Below are 19379 nucleotides of genomic sequence, written 5' to 3'. Positions count from 1 at the left end.
ATTCTGTCATATACCACAAGAAATCTTATTGGGGATGAAATAAATGAGAGAGAAAAGGGAGAAAGTAGACAACAACAATTATAAATCCTGAATTCCACGTGTCCAATGTTGATGGAATGGAGATAATTAGCATATCATATATCTAAAATATTGCATTTGCGATTAATTCGCATCAATTGAATTGAAATTTGAGTCGATTTGGTCACGTTGGACTCCAAATCCGTTCGAACCAAACCGGACCCAATTAAAATTCGCCGGGTTCAAAAAACCCTACGCTTTCGCCTTCGCAGCAGACGGTGCACGGCAAACATGGCGCTTCGAGCCTCCTCTCGCCGCCAAATCTCCTCCTTTCTTCTCCACTACTGCCGCTTCTCCTCCTCCTCCTCCTCCGCCGCCGCCGCTCCCCGGCCTCCCTTCGATCCCGAGATCCGCCGCCTCGCCCGCCTTCGCCGCTTCTCCGACATCGAGTCGCTCCTCGAGCCCCTCAAGAAGGACCGCGAGAACGCCTCCTCGGAGCCCTTCCTCGCCTCCGTCGTCGCCTCCTACGCCTCCGCCGGGATGCTCGACCAGGCCCTCCGCACCCTGGACGAGATCCCCCGCCTCGGCTCCCCCCGCACCGCCATCTCCCTCAACGCCCTCCTCTCCGCCCTCAACCATTCACCCCGCCGCTTCGGCCGCCGCCGTCTCGTCCCCGAGCTGTTCGCCGACCTCCGACGCAAGCTCTCCATCGCCCCTGACGCGGTCTCCTACGGCATCCTCGCCAAGAACCACTGCCTCGCTGGCGAGGCTAAGAAAGCCGTCCCGATCATCAAGGAGATGGAGGAGAAGAAGATCGAGGTTACTGCGGTGATCTACACCACCATCCTCGATTCGCTATACAAAGAAGGCAAACCTCAAGAGGCCGAGAGGCTTTGGAAGGAAATGAATACCAAAGGGATCCAGCCCGATCTCCCTGCTTATAATGTTCGGGTTATGTATCGAGCTTCCCATGGGAAGCCAAAAGAGGTCCTTGAACTGATCGGTGAGATAAAGTCCGCGGGGTTGAAGCCAGATATCATAACTTACAACTATTTGATGGCCTGTTACTGCAGTCATGGTAGATTTGAGGATGCAAAGAAGGTCTACAGGGAATTGGAGGAGAAGGGGTGTGTGCCGAATTCCTCGACTTGTAAAAGTTTGGTGTTGGCTTTGTGCAAAAAAGGGGATTTCGGTGGAGGCCTGGATGTGTTCATGGATAGCATGAAGCATGGCAAGTTGCCTGATTTAGGTTCCGTGAAGCTGCTGGTAGAGGGGTTGGTGAAAGCTTCTAAGCTAAGGGATGCAAAGAGGGTAGTTGGTGGATTGAAGAAGAAGTTCCCGGAAGACTTCGTGGGGGAGTGGAAAAAGTTGGAGAAGGTGGTTGGTTTGAGTGCTGATGAAGAGGGATCTGATAACACGATGACTGCTTAAAATTGAGGATTATTTTTTTTCCATTTAGCAAATCTTATGGTGGATTTTGACGATCACAATTGAGAACACAGATGTTGGTCCTTTAGTTTGTCATAAAGTGGCTGGATAGTGCTCTAACTGTGTTTTATACTTCTATTCTCTGATGAGGTATGAAGCTTCCTTTTCGTGTCTTTCCCATGCTACTCTTTTAAGGCTGTTTGGGTTGCATCTTTTGTGATTTGGTGGCAGTGATGTTGTTTACTTAATGGGCTTCATTTTTGAAATAAAGGTAATACTTGATCTTTGTTGTACTTTTGATCTGTTAACATTAACTTACCACTTTTCAGGATCTACTTATCTATATTGTTTGTTTAATCTTGGTAACATGTCTCTGAATTTTATTCAAGGTGAATAAATATGTGCCTTATGCAATGTTGGCGAACTGATGAAGTATTTGTAGTTAAGCCTTCGTTATTTGCTTAATCCAGAAAGTTGTGTTTGTGAATCTACCTTCTTATCATACATGTTTAGATAGCCAGGCTTCCAGAGCCCATGTTATTGAAATGCAATCCAAGGGCTTGCTTTAGGGAGGGACCAAATGGTGTAGACTGTTAGCTTTTGACTAACTCGGTGAAGTCTAGCTAAGTTCCAATCAAATATGTTTCTGGTGTTGGTTTAGCATTAAACAAGTCAAACTTCTCTCTGTAGATAGCATGACAAAATTCACAGTATATTAGAAAATACATACTGTGCTGTTACACCTGCTTCAGTTCACTAAGTAGCTGCTTTTATAAGGTTGTGTTGGTGGCGTGCAGCCTGCATATGATCCAAATGCATGCATTTGGTTTTGCAGTATGCATCTGAATTATATGACCACCTAAATATATCATTTCGTTATCCCCTCATCAATTATTTCATAGTTCTCACATATGTGAATGTCTGCTACAATTTGGTTGATGGCTGGCGTCTGCATAAATTAGAACTTTGTTAACATTGATGTTATTTTTGTTATTTTCTCATTGAGTGGGTAAAGAAGAAATGTTGATTAAATACATTAAAGAATATTTGGCATATTTTATAAACGCAATTTTTTTGCATCAAAAAATTTACAATAAGGTTATCATTTGATCATTCTTATGAATGTGTTGTCAAATTCTGTAAAAAATTGTGATTATTTAAAATAGTGTTCTCATATCTATGCATATAAATATGCAATAGACTGTCACTATAATGCCAAAATAGTTAAATCTGCACATACAGAAATGACCATTTATTTATATGTCCACTACCATCCAATGCTTACAAGTTGTGACAAAAGGACATCAAGTCTTTCAAATAATTCTTTAATAGAAGAAATGAGAAGCAGAAGTCCAAAGAACACAAGTTGGATTCAAAACATTGTCTTCAAGGAAAATATTTGAAGATTAAGGTCAGGACTACAAATTTATGAATTTTTTGTAGTATCAATGCCTCATAATGAAGTCGACGACTTTAATCTAAAAAAAAAGGCCAAGAAGATCCATACTTGTGTAACCTTTCATCACCCAAAGACGTCAAAAAAAGAAAGAAAGAAATCCAAAATAACTCAGAAAATAATTCATTGGTCTTTATCGTTGATATCCAAGCAGACAAGACAAGGACTAAGGTGACTGAAGAACATATATGAAATTCAGGCTAAAAGAGAATACCCTGATAGGGGTAAATAGACTGTTGTATTCTTACTTCATGTTGTATATATTTTTCATACGTAGTAATGTAGTATACATGTGGATGATTTTTGTTATTTTTTCTTTCTCATAGTTATGTTAGCTTCTTTTTCTCTGAATGGAAAAGATAACCATATTATGTTAGTTATGTTGGCTTTAAAGTTTATAGTTCCAGTGGCAATTTAAGATACTGAAAGTAAGGCCACAGTTTTGTTACCATTGCTTGACGATTTGGTTGTTTTGTACATCAGAACTACTTGAAATGAGACTAAAGCAACTAGTTGGAGCTGTTTCATTATCCAGATATCATTAGCATCTGTGGTTTATGATTATGTTCCTTTCTTTGAAGTAGCAATATATTAGGTCAACTTATGTCTGTAACCTCTACACTAAGAGGGTTGTTTATGATCACTTTATGTGCATATCAGAAGTTTTGATCTTCACATTATATGAAACTTGGGCATTATATGACCTGTTTAGTCCTAAGATGATACAGACTGGGGTAATCTCCAGGTCCATCCATATGGGTTATTTTGGCCTATACCATTTTGTTATTGATGTCATCATCTGGAACTTTTTCGGTTACTTTTTTGTTTTTTCAAATCTTTTCTCTTTAAATTTGTTGCTATTAATAGTATATTGTGGTTCCTTGGGCTATGGAATCTTCTAGTGTGCTTCATGGGCTATGGATTCTCATAATTTATTGCATGAGAAAGTATGCCATTACATTTTGGATTTAATGATTTTACTATGTTACCTTCAACTGTTATCTTTTCTATTTGCAAAACTATTGTCTTTATTCCACTGATGAGTTTTTTTTTTTTCATTAACCTTTCCTGCTTGTTATCGTATGTATATGGTTAATAGTATCATGCTGTTTCTTTCTGTTTTGGTTCATTTGATGTTGTTATTATGGTTTATCAATTGTTTGAGTTATAGTTCCCACTCTTGTGTTCAGAAATGAAGCTTATTTTGGATGAAAATGACAGATGTCTGAAAGACATTGCAGGAAATCTTGAGGGTGGCATGATCTGTTATCTAATAACCTTTTTTTTTATGATTGACGGTTTGAGTAACTTTTTTTTCTTTGACAATATTTAGAATGGCTGAATAGTATGAACTGCCAGAGGAACACTATAGAACTCTTTTCTTTTGGTAAAATTTCTGCTTTACATTATGAGACAAATTTGAAATTATTTTTAGCAGTTTAAGTTTGTACTAGGATTGATCTTAAATAGATTTGGTCCTATTTTCCTTAAATAATGGGTCGAATACATTTGGCCAAGTGAACACATTTCTGATACTAATAACAACTTCAAGGAAATGTGTGCAGCACATAAAAACCAGCAAAGAAGTTGCTCTCAGACTGACTGAAAGGTATTCTATATCATTATTGTTTCTTTGCAAGAACAACATCATTATTTTGTATAACTTCGATGCAATTTTAGAATTAGTGTATATTGGTATTTATGTAAGATAGTTGCACTAAAATCTAGAGGTTTGGCAAAGGATACACAGAAGGTTGATGACTTTGTGATGTATGCACGGCGCAATTTTTCTTTTTTTCATATTAGTGGTTATGAAGTTCTGATGGAAGTTGAGGTTCAAAATCTTCTATTTTCTGGAGATGTTAGTTAGTTTAGCTATTTTGATAGATCATCTTAAGGTCTCGGGATTAAATCGTGCTTTTACTATTTATCTTTAAACAAAATGATGAAGTTATTTTGTGGGAAATTTTAAATTCTTGATGGTTTTTACTTATGTGAGGAAATTGTTTGGATTAAAATCTTTTATGGTTCTTGTCCAACATTATTATGTCTTGACAGCATTCTTGATGACTGATTTTGAGTATATTCTCAACATTGCCGATAGTTTATTACATGGGAAATAACATCCAAATAATCGAGGATCAGTAGAATGCTGTTTTCTTTTTCGTTTTTTGGTCATTTACCTCACAACAGCTTATATGTTTGCCTTACGATAATTTGTGACGCATCATCACGATTCTTTCTGCAGAACAAATGTAATGGCTGTGACAATCAACCAACTTCTTGGGTCTGCCAGTATCGGGACCCTTATTGTATTGCTCTTAATGGGTGTTCAAAGTTATAGCATGAAATGGATTCATGGTCTTATTTAGTGTTTATGTTTTGTATTAATGATTGTGAGAAGTGGATTCATCTATCATCTTGTTCTTTTGATAAACCTGCTTTAGTGAGCAAGAGTTCAATTTATGAGGGTTTATTATAGATTACTCCTCTAGTTAAATCTCTTTAGTATCTTTGTCCTTAGACTTAAAAAATTTGCATTGGAATCCCTATAGTTACGAAGGTGTAGCATCTAATTTCATTTACCATAACATCGTCGGTTTTACTGACGAAAGTATGAAAACAATAGGTAAAAATATAATTTTAACGTTCTAATTGATGGTGGTGGATCATAACGTCATTGAAGGTCGTGGGTTATTGTTGTGGATGAGGAGGAAGAGCGATGGTGAGAGGTGAAGGTTACTTTGTATTTATGTCGACGTCGATACAATTGTCGAGCAGCTCTTTCGTCGCTTTGCATTTGTGTTTGTGTCAATGTAGTTGTCAAGCGATATGACGACATAGTTGTCGAGTGACGAAAGGGTCGCTCATCATTTACATTTGCGTTGATGTGGATGTAGTTGTCAAGCGATCTTTTCGTCATTCTGTGTCGGCGTCGAAGTAAATATTGAGTGACCCTTTTGCTACTCGACAACTACGTCGATGCCAACGCAGATGTATAGTGACAAAAGGGTCATTCAATAACTGTGCTGACATCGACGCAGATGCAAAGGCAACTATGTCGATGTTGATGCAATTGCTGAGCAATCCTTTTATCGCTCTGCATTTGTGTCGACGTCAAAGTAGATGTCGAGCGGCTCTTTTGCTGCTCGGCAATTCCGTCGACACTAATGCAAATGTAGATGTCAAGTGGCCTATTCGTCGCTTGGCAAATGTGTCAATACACCGCTTGATAATTGCATCAGTGTTGATGTCGATGCAGATGTCTAGTAGTCCTTTGTCGCTCAACAATTACGCCGATACATTGCTAGGCAACTGCGTTAGTATCGACGCATATGCAAAATGACTCTCACCTCTCGTTGTCGCTCTCCTTCCTCATCCACAACAGTCACTCGTGGCTTTTAGCAATATCGTCGTTCGTCTCCACCAATTAAAATATTAAAATTATCTTTTTTATTTTTTATTTTCATATTTTCATCGGTAAAATCGATGATGTTATAATAAATAAAACTAGATGTTTTATTTTTATAACTATAGGGATTTTAATATAAAATTTTTAAGTCTAAGAATTGAGATGCAAAGTTTCTGAACCTTTTAAGTGTCTCATGAGCTTATCATTTTAGTGGACTATGCATTCTCGAGTGCCTTCCTTTGTTAGGATAAAAAATATTATTTTTGTGCTGAAAATAATTGGAGTAGAGGTGTGGGGATTTTGTGAGACGAAAAATGATTCTCATATCTAGAATATTGATCTGATAATTGGTGTACCAAATCTATGTACTAAAGATAATTAGTGTATCAAGCTCACTTACCTCATCTATCAAAGGTCAAGAGTTTAAAATCTTATTTCATATATTTTACATAAAATATTAGTTTTATGATGATATATTAAATTTACTTGTCAAAGGTTGAGGATTTGATTGGTGATAATATTTCAAACTCATTTTTGAGAGTTCAATTTTCAACTTATATATTTTGAAGGTAATAACCAAGATGATTTTCACTTTTGATAGTTCAAAATTTCATCTTATTATATATTTTGAAGGTACTAAGATGATCTTATCATGTCAAATTCTGTCATTTTGCACTTCCAGTAGCAAGCATGGTCAAACTAAAATGGCAAACCTTCTTGATTTGACAAGTCCTTGGGAGTGGCTTGTTGAAATTATGGATATACCACAGAAATAGTTTTGTAGAACAGTCAGAAGGGACAACAATTCAAAGTAAGGAATAAAGTCAAACATGTTTCTGAAGGTTGAAAACATAATAAGACAAGAGTGATGGGGAATGAAATCAGTTATTTCGTAGTTCTCACGTATGTCAATGGAACGAGAGACAACCTCATGCCATCTCAACTAGTGGATTTCTTTTTCAATATTATTACCCAACAGAAACTTATTCTATCAGGTTGTGCATGTAGAAGAAGGTCATGGTGTCAGTAATAAGGACTTCAACAAGCAGCAGTTGAATGCATTATATACAAGTGCTGAGCAAAATACATCTACAATCATTCAATAATAGTACACTGATGTAAAAGATCAGTTATGGTAAAATTAGGGGAAAAGAAAAGGCAAAGAACGGAAGCAAGAAACAGCTTGTGCCAATTCCAGTTCCCGTTTGCAGTTTTAAGTTATGAAAAGAAGCATTCCAAACTTGTCGATGTACTCACATTTCGTGGTATTTGCCCAGAATCGATTTCCGAAATATAAAGTTGGAATCTGATGAATCGCTGTTTGGAATTGGTTCATCTACATGTCAGCAGAAGAGGAACCGGATTTTCTTTTCAGGAATAGGATATGAATACCAAAGCAAGGAGCTTACCGAAAGCTGAGATATTATTTCCAGGTTTGTATCGATATGCCAATCTGCCTCCAATTGTCGGACGAAAGATTTTCGCCCAATATCGGTGCTACAAAAGAGGACCTGGGAAAGAGAAGAAACATACTGAACTTTGAACAAGTTCAAGCACAAACTATAGACAATAAAAGGACTGTGAGAGCTGGAAAAGAGAAAGTTGTACTATAGACAGTTCACAGAATAGAATGATTGAAGTGCACAATATTAAACTATCGAAAGGCTAGCTCTCTTCCTTATACTCCCCTAAACCAGAAGTCGATAAACACCGTTTGCCTCTCAACCATGAATTTACATCGTGGTCAAGTTAAGATGGGATGCGCATAAAGTCCTAACCAACAGAAGCTGTTAAAGCCCTCTTCATACTACAGCATCACTAGAAGTCATTGTTCCTCTTATCAACATTACACTTTCCTTTTACCTGGCATTGGTTATTGAACTCCAATGCATCAAAATGTCCTTAGGGTGCCAAGTATTCCTTCTCAGCATTTTAAAAGCTCTTTCTATTCAATTAACCTTCATTGTCAAATCAAATAGTGTGAAGTTATATTGGCAGAAAAATAAGCTAATATTCCATCAAGCACTTCCGAAGTTTGAGGAACTAAAAACCATTTAAGTGAATTCCCTTGTTCTAACATAAGCAAATAAGCTCATTTCTAGGATTGTCTTGTTCACTAGATACCCCAACTGGTTGGAGTGTTTTGCTGAAATGCCTCTCATGACCCAATTTGGTAATCTACCATGGTCATGGAATCAACCATATACACCCCATATGAAGCTCTCTCACCAAGAATCAAAAGGATCCACGGTATCTGTTATGAAGGCTGATATGGAATCTTGAATTAATCCATTCATCTTGCACACCTCCAACAATTCCTAAACCCAAAATCTTCTTATACCTTTCCTGGGAAAACTACAACGATGACTTACTTAATATGACATGGAAAAGCTACAACTATGACTTAACAGGGAAAGATCAATGATCTGAGCAAAGTATGAAATAGATTCATCACTAAAACCAGTATACCTTGTCCTTGATCAAGCTACCATTTTGGAATATACCAGCATTCTCAAGAGCTGAAAGAACTTTTTCCTGAAACAAAAGACTTATTCACATAAATAGAAGAAATATATGTTTTACAAAAACTATATTTTAAAAAAAGCTCTGCCATGGTGAATGTGTTTGTATACAAAAAAAAAAACTAGCTACCTGAAAATATAAAAAACAAAAGTAAAATTTTCTGATAATTCTTGGTAATCAGGTGTGCATATCTTTATTTACTCTTGTGACATAGAACATAATTGAAAATCCAATTAACTACACATGATGAACCACATAAAAAAGGAAAGATGCTCTAATGAGAGAAAACGGAAGTTCTGAAAGGAGAAATACCTATTTAGTTTTATTCTTTTCAATACAAACAAGTGATACAAATTATAGAACTGTTTTTAGCATTTCATTCTGCAAAACACCATGCAGTATCCATTTAAACAGATCAAATTGTTTTGCAGTTGGCATCAAACTTATCAATTTCTTTTTCCTCTCAATCTAACTGAATTGTAGCCTGCAAATGTGAGTTCACAGAAAATAAAAATTTTAACTGGTTCAAAACTTGATGATGAAGCAATAAGTGGCATGCACCATGTTAACAATATTTTTTTCTGGACACTCTATGTTTGGAAGTAGAAGTTTTGAGAAAACAAATGTATGTTCAAATCCATTGCAAACTTTTCAGAGGTAGGCTGATCAATAGAGAAAATAATCAATCTTGTAGCCATATTATTTAGGAGTGACATTTATAAGAAAATACTGTAGCACTAGCCTTGATCAATAAATAACATTTATCCATAATCAGAAAGAGGTGGATGAAATAAAAGACAACTTAAACATTGTTTACCTCACTTTCATCGTCAAGAACTGTTTCCATTAAAAACAGATCAAAATACTTAGAAATTTCCTCGACTATTTGCAGCACCGACAACCTGACAGTAGCATGTTTCTGCAAAAATAGTATTCATATTATCCCTTAATCAGTCTAGGATAGGTAAAAAGGTCACCAAGGTACAATCTATCTTTAACCTGAAGCTCTTCAGGAGTTTTCTCCTCCAGGATAACACCGAGCAGCTGGCAAGTAATCTGCAGAGACACAACGGGAAGAGGTCATGAAAAACTAAAATGCTTAAATGTAGAAACTAAAACTGCTACTAAATGTCCATAAGTGTGACAAGAAAAGCCCCATAACAGATAATACAAACAATTTAAGATACAATAGATAAAAATAAAATGCAGTCTCTCTGGCTAATTTAACTTGGCAGGGGGGATCATCACATCACTTGGTTTAACTTTTAGTGTCTTGTTTATTCGACCATAGGTTTGATAATAGGTGTTTATGTTGATAAATTGATTTATGTTGAGATTTAGCTTCTTTTTTGAGTGCTACTACCTGGCCGTCTAGATGGGATAATTAACTTATTAACTTGATGAACTTGAATCGCTGGTCCAAAATGCTTAAACTCAAGACCCACTTTTAACCCTATAAACCAATTTCAATTGACCTCTCACATTCAGTGTGGGACTAACCCTAAGGGGTCATGTTGGGATCTGTTTTATGTATGTTAATTTACGTTTGATTGCCTTAAAAGTTGGTTCATGGAGTTCATGTAGCAGCTCAATATCATTTCTGCAAGGTGCCAGCTGACGGAAGGAGTTGCAAATGGTTTGGTCAGGTTATACCATAAGCACCTTACAAGGCATTGACATAAACTTCAACACTAAATCTAGCCGACAATCTTATACAACACAATGAGATCATGAGTAACAACAGAAGTTAATGTCGAATCACAAGCCATACTTAGAATATGCAGAATGCTCCTAACAATCATGTCATTCAAGCATATGAAAAGGAAGACAACAAAACGAAACATCAATACTCCACCATACAAAAAATGGAATGATTTCACCCTTCTGTTCCCATCACATACCTTTCCGTATCCACCAAGTCTCTGCTTCACAGTTTTTCCGAGAGATAGCTTCAGATATCCAAATCAAAACAAAGGTCAAACTTTAGCAAGCCTCAGCCAGACTTAGGAACCGCAGAACCGATTCCTCAATACGATACCGAGAGATCTACCTCAGCTGGAGTAATCGCTTCAACGGCAACCGTGTCGTTCGATGGCCCTGTGGGCACGAGCTCTCGCGATCCGGAAGGCTCCAACCCGCCCGCCAGTCGACTCGTGAACGGAGCAGCCCCGCGCTTCCGCCGATCGCTCGCTCGTCGACCCGGCGACGGCCTCAGGAACCTCCAGGCGAACAAGACGGCGATCGCGAAGCCGGCGATGGCCCCGAGGGAACCCGCGCCCTAGATTTTGGAGGAGCAAATCAACGGGAAATTCGGTTGGGTTTAGGCGAGCCTGTTAGGGTTTGGGGGAAAAGGGCGGGTGCGTGGATTGCCACGTATCACTCGTTACCTGGTGGTTGAGGAGGACGGCGATGACGCCGGTGACCTTGCGATTGAGGTGGAGGGAGAGGCAGCGCACGAGAGCTCCAACGTGGTCCGCCACGCGATCCGCCATCGGGACGGCCGGAGAGGCGTGCCCGGCGAATGAAGGGGGAAGAGCGTGCCCGGGCGAAGCGCGAGCGGAGGCGAAGCCAAAGAATCGTTCAGGAACCGAGTCAGCGGCTCGGGACGAGGATACGAATGGGAAATAATTGCATGAATTTTAATATCTAAATTATTCTTTTATAAATATATGTATACGTCTTTAATTTATAATTTGATCCTAATAAATTTTAATTCTTTATTTATAAATCTCTTTTCTTCTCTTTTTTCTCCTCCTTCTTTTTTTTTAATTATTTTAAATATATATATATATAAAAAATAGATGATAATATGGTATAAAAGAGAAGAGGGTAAAAAATAGTTTTTGATATTTATTATAATAATTTAATATTTTTAAGATTATATATATTTTATAATAATCCAGAAGATATTATTTTTTAAGTCAATTATATTAACTTGGAAGCTCTCATGTTTCATGCTTTATAGAGTGTATGAGCAAAGGCTACGAGGAAGAAAAAAAATAAAAAGAAAAGGAGTAAAAATGAAATATTATGAATAATAAAATATTTATTTTATTAATTTTTTTAATAAATTATGAATAGTAAGAAAATTGTAAATAATAAGAAGGAGCTCGAAATATACTAATTATATTACCTTTTTTAACAATAATATTTTTATATTTTCTTAATACATATTCATATCACATTAAACGATTTATTCTTATTTTTATACTTCTATCCTAACTTTTTTTTCTTAAAAACATGAGTTTTTTTATATGTTATTTTTTAACTATAATAGATCGCTATTGTTCATTTAGCAATCATCTTTATAAATTTTTTCTTATAATTTGTTAAGTTTTTGAGGTGCCACTTGCATTAAAACTAATGTTATGAAAATTTTTCTGACATGATCATTTTGACGTTCAAATTAGTGATCAAGGTCTCTCAGTTAATGTGGATTTTTATTAGAAAGTGAGCCCAATGGCTTAGCGCTAGACATTAGCATTTATACATGGCCTTAGAGCGGATAATCTATAATGACCCTAATATCCCCCCCCCCCCCTCCTCTTCGTGTTTTGTTCATATGGCCGACAAGGGGGAGATAGCTTCGAACGACCTATGTTGGACTTTTGCCCATGTAAGCAGATGAGTGGAGGGTAACTTGAACCTTTTCATTCCATAATAGCTTCAACATGATGATTATGCATCAGATGATGGTTAGCCGTTAATATATTTCCCATAATTTGTTTCTCCTCCCCAAGCATACTTCAAGACTCTTGTTAGAAGGTTCTATAGTGTGATGTTTAATTCATCTCATAGGTACATTGCCAACTTGTCCCTTTATGACATTAAAAAGATACACATTAGTTGGGTAAGGGTCGGGTTTTTTTTCTCACATTGAGGCACATTTGAACCTTTGCCTCTGATGGATTTCTCTTGGGTTAGATTTTCTCGATTCATATGTTTTGAGTACATTTCACCCGGTGCTTATATCGTAGTAGATTTCTCTTGGCATATGTTGGATTTTACTAATTTACAAGCATATGACATATTTCACTTTGCGCTTCCATCATAATATATTTCAGTTGATATAAGTCAAGTTTTCTCGACTCACACGTCTTGGGATTTCACTTGACCATGATATGAAAAATATACATGTTTAAACCTTAGGTAATAGGGTTTACATTGGCCATTCATATAATCTCATTTTTATTTATCTAATGAATAAATGTTATTCGTGTCTTGTGAAATATCATATTTATAACATTGTTGAATATATCTCTTTTAATAGTAAAAGGTTGAATATATCTCTTTTGAAATTAAAAAATAAATAAATTTATAAGGCATTATGAGATAAATAAAATTTTATGAATTTGAGTAGGTAGTTAAAAAAAATATACAAAAACCTTGTGTTTAGAAGATGCCAATGTTTAAATAGATGCATAAAGTTATTAAAAAATATATTAAAAAATATCTTTATTTATAAATAATTAGATATTATTTTGATAAAAGATAAAATAAGAGAAAATCATTTAAGATAGTATGGATTTGAGAAGATATATGAATGATATTATCAAGATAAATAAATAAATTAATGTTAGTACGATAATGAGAAAGATAATTTTTTTAATAAAAAATATGAATAAAAAATTAAGCTAAATATGTATTTTTTTTAGATCTCAATGAAAGTAAAAGAATAATTAAACTCAAATAATTAGAACTTACTATTTTATTATTATTGTTATCACAGTAGATACTCGTTACATGTATAGGTAAGAGTGAAGACGGCTTTAAAAGTCGTGAGCGATGTGATCACATCACAGGAACCGCAAATATTGTCAATTACGAAGTAATACTCTTAAACAGTAACGTTAGATCAGATTCCGATTAGATCTGACGGTCACTAGGAAACATATCACAAAAGCCCCCACTTATCTATTTAATTACTGACTGCCACTCTCTCATACAACGTTAGTGGCTTTTCCATGGTATCTGTATGCTATACGTCTTTTTCGGTCAAATCACATTCTTCAGTTTAGCGGAGGAGCGATAAAAGGGAAAGCACGGTGAAGTTCTCCCTTTCTCCCCCGCGACGGCAGCGATATCTGTCGACGTACTTCCTTGAACGACCGAAACCCTGGGGCTGATAGCTTGTCGCCTGTGCATTGAAATCACAGACTCCTCACCATTGATTGTTTCGATTCTCTCATCTTGATCGTCGCGTTTCATGCCCCGATCCGTTCCTTAGATCTGCGTGTATCTCTGCCCTGTGCCCTAAGCTTCGAATTTGGCCCGGAGGTTATCTCGTTTTTGTTGCCGGGAGGTAGTTAGGCAGTTAGGAGATGGAATCTGACGGCGGGCGTGAATCGATCAGGCCGGCTACGGCGGAGGAGGAGGCGGTGAAAGGAAGCACCGACTGCGTCTATTTCTTGGCGTCACCATTGACCTGCAAGAAGGTGGATTTCCTACTTTTCTTGTTTCTTCTATTATTTCAAGTTCTTAAATGCTGGTAAAGTTGCAAACTTTTTGCTTCAGCCTGTATGTGTTCGTTCTTTTCGCCTGATATGTATGTCTTTCTTTGCGTTTTCTATAAACCCTGGTCGGCGCTTGGTCGAAACCTAGAGTTTTTTTTGGTGCTGTGGAAACATTATGCTGTTGGTGGTTGCTTGAGATCATGGTATTGGTCTCTTGTTTGGTTGTTTGGTGGTAACGGCATCAGCAAACTTCTCTTAATTGAAGGCATAAAATTTGAGTTTGTAAAAAAGAAGTTGGTGTTGATGAAATAGATTTTTTGTTGTACTTACCCGTGTAAAGTGTTAATCATGGACTACTTTTATAGCATTGAGAAGTAAGTAATTTGTGCTGCATATGTTCTTCGTAGTAATGTTTTTTTTTCTATTGGCTGTCAATGGTTGCTTATGAGCAAGCTTTGAATTTTGATGGGTGAATTGGAAGGGTCCCTTGGTAGCTATAGTTTGATGTGTAATTGCTTGCCTTATGAAGTGCACTAAGTATTAATCCCCAAATTTTAGGAAATATGAATAAATGATTCCGGGCCAAGCAGACAAAAAGATGAAGCTTTTGTTTTATAAATCTCACTGCAGTTGGTGGTTCAGATTTGGGTCATGAAGGGTGTGATCAGTAATCAAAAGTTTCAAGAAGGATTTTTTTGTTGTGTGCTCTTGTGAAGTACAGAAGTTTCTTAGGTTTTTATTTGCATTAAAATATTCATCTTTAATCTTGTTGCTAGTAGCTCAACATAACTTCTCGGCGGAGCCCTAAATGTGATCCTTGCATTGATTAACAATTATGTTTATATCACATATATATTGAACCCATTCTACCTTAGTAAATATTTTAACCCTAATGTATATGGTCTGATATCTTGACCTGTGGATTCTCTATCTCTATAGTTGCTCTATAAAAAAATCCGCCCTAAATGTGATCCTTGCATTGACTAACAATTATGTTTATATCACATATACATTGAACTCATTCTACCTTGGTAAATATTTTAACCCTAATGTATATGGTCTGATATCTTGACCTGTGGATTCTCCATCTCTATAGTTGCTCTATAAAAAAATCCGCCCCTAAATGTGATCCATGCATTGACTAACAATTATGTTTATATCACACATATATTGAACTCATTCTACCTTAGTAAATATTTTAACCCTATTGTATATGGTCTGATATCTTGACCTGTGGATTCTCTATCTCTATAGTTGCTCTACAAAAAACCCCTTATATTTCTCTTTTCCTTGACATAAATTTGTTGATTGTTTTTGTTGCTGATTTTTCTGTAAGCGGAAATGTATATGCACAGAATACTGGGATTGACATCTTTTTTTCATAATTTTATAGATGTATAATTTTTATAATCATATTTCAAACTAAAATGTAACAGTTTTCCATCATTCAGGGGAGTGAATGTGAGTATCGTCATAGTGAGGGTGCCAGAATTAACCCCAGGGATTGCTGGTATTGGTTAAATGGTAACTGCCTCAATCCCAAATGTTCATTCCGCCATCCGGTAAGTCAATTCTACAGTTTCTTGTTCATTTAGTATATATTGTGTATGAGTTAATTAAACATGCTATCAACAGGTGTATGATTTAATTAAACATGCTATCAACAGACACTTCGTATCATGTTAGTGTAGAAATGATTGCTTCCTTTTACGGACTGAACTTTTGCTTTTAGGACTATGCTTTTTTAATTTCCATTTTGGCCATGTAAATCAGTCAGGGCCTGCTAGAATGCTAGATGCCTATGGCTGTGGTGTCTCCCAAGTCCCAATAACTTGTTACTTGCATCAGGGAGCCCATTGAGCCTCTTTATCCTTGCCATTAGAATAAGGAACCTTTTAGAATATAATTTATTACCTTACAGATTTATACTGTTCAGGTTTATGAGATTGATGAGATTTAAGGAAATAGTGTAACTCTCTAAACAGGAACTGCACACTCAATTTTGGCACTTGTATCAGAATTGTCGAGTTTTGTGCTAACCTTGTTTCAAAGTGCACATTACATATAACAAGTCATGACATCCCAAGTATTTGGGGTCCGCTTTGCAATTTAACTTTGTATAAAGCAATATCCTTAAATCTTTATTTAGTTTCTATCAAAATTTTCTTTTGTCTCCCTCTATCTCTCTTCATTTTTTTAAAATGAAACTATTTCATTTTTTCTAAACTACGGCATCTATAGATCTCCTTAATAAAAAATGTCTATATCAATTTTCCCTTTTATTATCCTTATGAGAGTGCACATTACATGAATAAAAAATGTGAATCAATTGTTTGCCTGTAGTCTGTGATCTTCCCCTTCTTTTTAATCACTAGCATATTCACATGGAACTTATTGCTGTGTTATTCAGCCACTTGATTCCTGGTTCGCGAAACCGATGCCTACCTCAGGACCTCTTCAACCTCCTCCAACTGCAGTGTCAACACAAATCCCAGATGCACGTGCTCCACCTAATAATGCCAGTAAGAAGAGTGCTCCCTGCTACTATTTTCAACGGGGGCAGTGTTTGAAAGGTGAAAGGTGTCCCTACACGCATGGGACATATGCAGTTAGCAGTTATGCTTCACAGAAGGTTGCAAAGGCTTCTACTTGTCTTGTTGAACCACCACAAATCATTAAGGAGGATACACAGCAGAACATCACCATGCAACAGAATGTCACTGAATTCAGTGTTGATAAACGAAAGATGGCCATTGAGATGCCAGTTGAAATGCCACCTAAAGCAAAACTTGTCACCAAAGCTGAGAAACCTGATGGTGATTCATCAGAAAATAAATTATTTTTACCTTACTCATTGGATGATGGGCTTCCTAAATTGCCACAGAATTATGTTGCCATTAGCAGTGGCTATTCTCTAAGCAAACCGTGGAGTCATCAGATGGAGCCTTCAGATGGGCAAACTGAGAACAATAAGGATACTGATGAGTTCTTGCGTGAATACTCCCCTGGTTTTGATGTCCTAGTCGAAGATGACATCAAAGACCCTGATTACTTTCACAATGAAGATAACTTTAGAATGGCATCTAATCATGGAGGACAGAACCTGGAAGCTGAAGATGACTATGACTACCACCATTACAATTACCAATCTATGACCAACTTTGAAAGGGATCAATGCAATGGCATAGAAAAATATGACAGCTACAAACAAACAGGTGGTACATATAGCTGGGATCCAAAAGTTTCTGACAGAATTTTGGACAAACCATCATCACTCAAAAGAAGAGTGCTTGACAAAGAGACAAAACTGGATCAGATGGATGACTTAGATTTGCGCCATCGGCTACTTAAACAAAGGTGTCATGGTTCAAGGTCCATGGATAGCCGTGATGATCATGGTGAGCACTACTGTAGGGATGATCACTGTGCTGAGAGAGGTTATGGTCATCATTCCCGAGATCAAAGGCAATTTCCTCTGGAGAATTCCATAGGCACTCGTCTACAAGGTAGAATAACATTTCCTGGGCGATTGGAGAAAGAGAGGAGCAGGAGACCTCGTGGCAGACAGTCACCAACAGAGCGAATGAACCATCAGAGAACACATCCTGAAAGAATAAGGCAGCAATTTAGTGAGGATTTCAGCAAAGGTACAAGTATTAGAAACAAACCAACTAGAAGAGATGACATGAACTCTCTAGATTTTGCTAGTCCAAAATCTCTGGCAGAGTTGAAAGGTGCAAAGATTAATGGGAACTCGAATGAACAGTCAATCAGAAGTAGCAGTCCTAATACCAAGATGAATAGAATGCTGTCTGAAAAAGTGGAGGTGCTTCAGGAATCAGAAAATTCTCTATCATTTGAAGGTCCAAAGCCACTGAGTGTCATCTTGAAGAGAAAAAGAGAGTCGGCATACACAAACAGTGGAATTTCTCTGAGTCAATATGAAAACAATCAAGGTGGTGGGGAATCTGCTACCAGGGATTATGTGCCTGCAGCAGTAACAATTTTGCAATCTGTTCCTTCATCAGAAGCTGGAAAGGAAGCAACTTTTATGAATGGCAACCATGAAGTAGATAAGCTTAGAGCAGTTGATGAGGAGGGTTTGATCCTTAAAGATGATGGGAAAACCAATGATGCTCCATCTTCAACCATAGCTGATGCTGTTGAAATTGGAGATGGTATGGATTTGGAAAATGTGGAAGATGAAGAACTGGAAAATAGTTATGAAGCAGGGAAGTTTAAAGCAGAAGATGCTGAGAAAACCTGTCAGGTTGATGATGATGAGCTTGACGATGAGGATGACTTTGCTAGAAAGGTCAGTGTCATGTTATCCTGAACACATGTCAGTTTTGCTAATCAAGCAGAATATGAGAGAACACATTTCATGTTGATGAAGATGAGTTTGACGATGAGGATGACTATGCTAGAAAGGTCAGTGTCATGTTATCCTGAAGTTAGAAGTTAATGAACATCAGTTTTGCTTATCTTGGTGTTCTTCAAGAGGCCTATCATTTAACTCTTGGAAGATAATGGTGGCACTTACAAAATTTTAGATGCAAACAGTGCCAAAGCCTTTCTCTCCTGTCTGGTTCACGTGGAGACCGAGTCGAAGGATAGCGAGTTGGATATAGTCAAAAGCCCTCTGTAGAGGCCTACTTGTGTTTTAATGCCTTTAGGTCTTCAGAATCTTTTTTGTATTAGATATCTAATGTGGCAAAGTATTCATTCTGTTTCAGTGCATCAAATATATAACGAATGAATCAACTTGAAAATGGTGCTAAACAAAAGAGTTCTATTGGTTCTGAATGGTATTTAATCTGCTTCTCAATTCTGAAATTGTTGTTCATATAATATGCATATCGACTGGAAAATGATGTCAAAGAAAGCAAGACTGTGATGAGAGATGATCACACAGCTAATTTTGACTGAAATTGTGAAGTGTTTTTTTTTTGTGTTGATTTTGCTGTATCAAAAAAGAAAAAGAATGTTTTGGCAATATGAAAATGGTTACATTTTCTATCAGCAAATGAATTATTACAATGCTCGATATGTAAATGTGAAAAGCAATAGTTGATTATCTATCGATTCA

The 19379-nt window shown here is 36.8% G+C and overlaps 3 protein-coding genes across 4 annotated transcripts; 2 read left to right on the top strand and 1 right to left on the bottom strand.

Moving 5' to 3' along the window:
• The first annotated feature begins 261 nt into the window (after nt 1-261).
• LOC135598487 (small ribosomal subunit protein mL103 (rPPR7)-like) lies at nt 262-1619 on the top strand. The gene has a single exon (XM_065092337.1). The coding sequence runs from the start codon at nt 310-312 to the stop codon at nt 1447-1449; it is 1140 nt and encodes a 379-aa protein (XP_064948409.1). The 5' UTR covers nt 262-309; the 3' UTR covers nt 1450-1619.
• Nucleotides 1620-7351: 5732 nt separating this feature from the next.
• On the bottom strand, nt 7352-11459 carry LOC135598022 (peroxisome biogenesis protein 22-like). Its single transcript, XM_065091548.1, has 8 exons — nt 11225-11459; nt 10888-11115; nt 10739-10786; nt 9837-9893; nt 9655-9756; nt 8784-8849; nt 7724-7825; nt 7352-7631 (listed from the first exon to the last, which is right to left on the bottom strand). The coding sequence occupies exons 1-8, from the start codon at nt 11327-11329 to the stop codon at nt 7533-7535; spliced, it is 807 nt and encodes a 268-aa protein (XP_064947620.1). The 5' UTR covers nt 11330-11459; the 3' UTR covers nt 7352-7532.
• Nucleotides 11460-13904: 2445 nt separating this feature from the next.
• Nucleotides 13905-19092, top strand: LOC103985266 (zinc finger CCCH domain-containing protein 32). Of its 2 annotated transcripts, none has more exons than XM_009402920.3 (3): nt 13905-14272; nt 15742-15852; nt 16701-19092. In XM_009402920.3, the coding sequence occupies exons 1-3, from the start codon at nt 14159-14161 to the stop codon at nt 18624-18626; spliced, it is 2151 nt and encodes a 716-aa protein (XP_009401195.2). In that variant the 5' UTR covers nt 13905-14158; the 3' UTR covers nt 18627-19092. The 2 variants fall into 2 exon arrangements, with proteins under 2 accessions (XP_009401195.2, XP_018678977.2); XM_018823432.2 differs by having other exon boundaries at nt 15727-15852.
• Nucleotides 19093-19379: the final 287 nt, after the last annotated feature.

Source organism: Musa acuminata, chromosome BXJ2-1 (assembly GCF_036884655.1).
Source record: "Musa acuminata AAA Group cultivar baxijiao chromosome BXJ2-1, Cavendish_Baxijiao_AAA, whole genome shotgun sequence".
Classification (NCBI taxonomy): domain Eukaryota; kingdom Viridiplantae; phylum Streptophyta; class Magnoliopsida; order Zingiberales; family Musaceae; genus Musa; species Musa acuminata.
Note: the sequence above shows the minus strand (reverse complement) of the source record. Positions and strands in the feature narration are given on the sequence as shown.

What these genes read in the sequence shown, in the direction of transcription:
- LOC135598022 (XM_065091548.1), bottom strand. Translation starts at nt 11,329, where the DNA reads ATGGCGGATCGCGTGGCGGACCACGTTGGAGCTCTCGTGCGCTGCCTC. An exon ending in GTAGCTTGATCAAGGACAAG is followed by an intron (nt 7,826 to 8,783) that starts GTATACTGGTTT and finishes TCTCTTTCCCAG; the next exon opens with GTCCTCTTTTGTAGCACCGA. An exon ending in AAATAATATCTCAGCTTTCG is followed by an intron (nt 7,632 to 7,723) that starts GTAAGCTCCTTG and finishes AATTCCAAACAG; the next exon opens with CGATTCATCAGATTCCAACT.
- LOC135598487 (XM_065092337.1), top strand. Translation starts at nt 310, where the DNA reads ATGGCGCTTCGAGCCTCCTCTCGCCGCCAAATCTCCTCCTTTCTTCTC.
- LOC103985266 (XM_018823432.2), top strand. Translation starts at nt 14,159, where the DNA reads ATGGAATCTGACGGCGGGCGTGAATCGATCAGGCCGGCTACGGCGGAG. An exon ending in CACCATTGACCTGCAAGAAG is followed by an intron (nt 14,273 to 15,726) that starts GTGGATTTCCTA and finishes AAAATGTAACAG; the next exon opens with TTTTCCATCATTCAGGGGAG. An exon ending in AATGTTCATTCCGCCATCCG is followed by an intron (nt 15,853 to 16,700) that starts GTAAGTCAATTC and finishes TGTGTTATTCAG; the next exon opens with CCACTTGATTCCTGGTTCGC.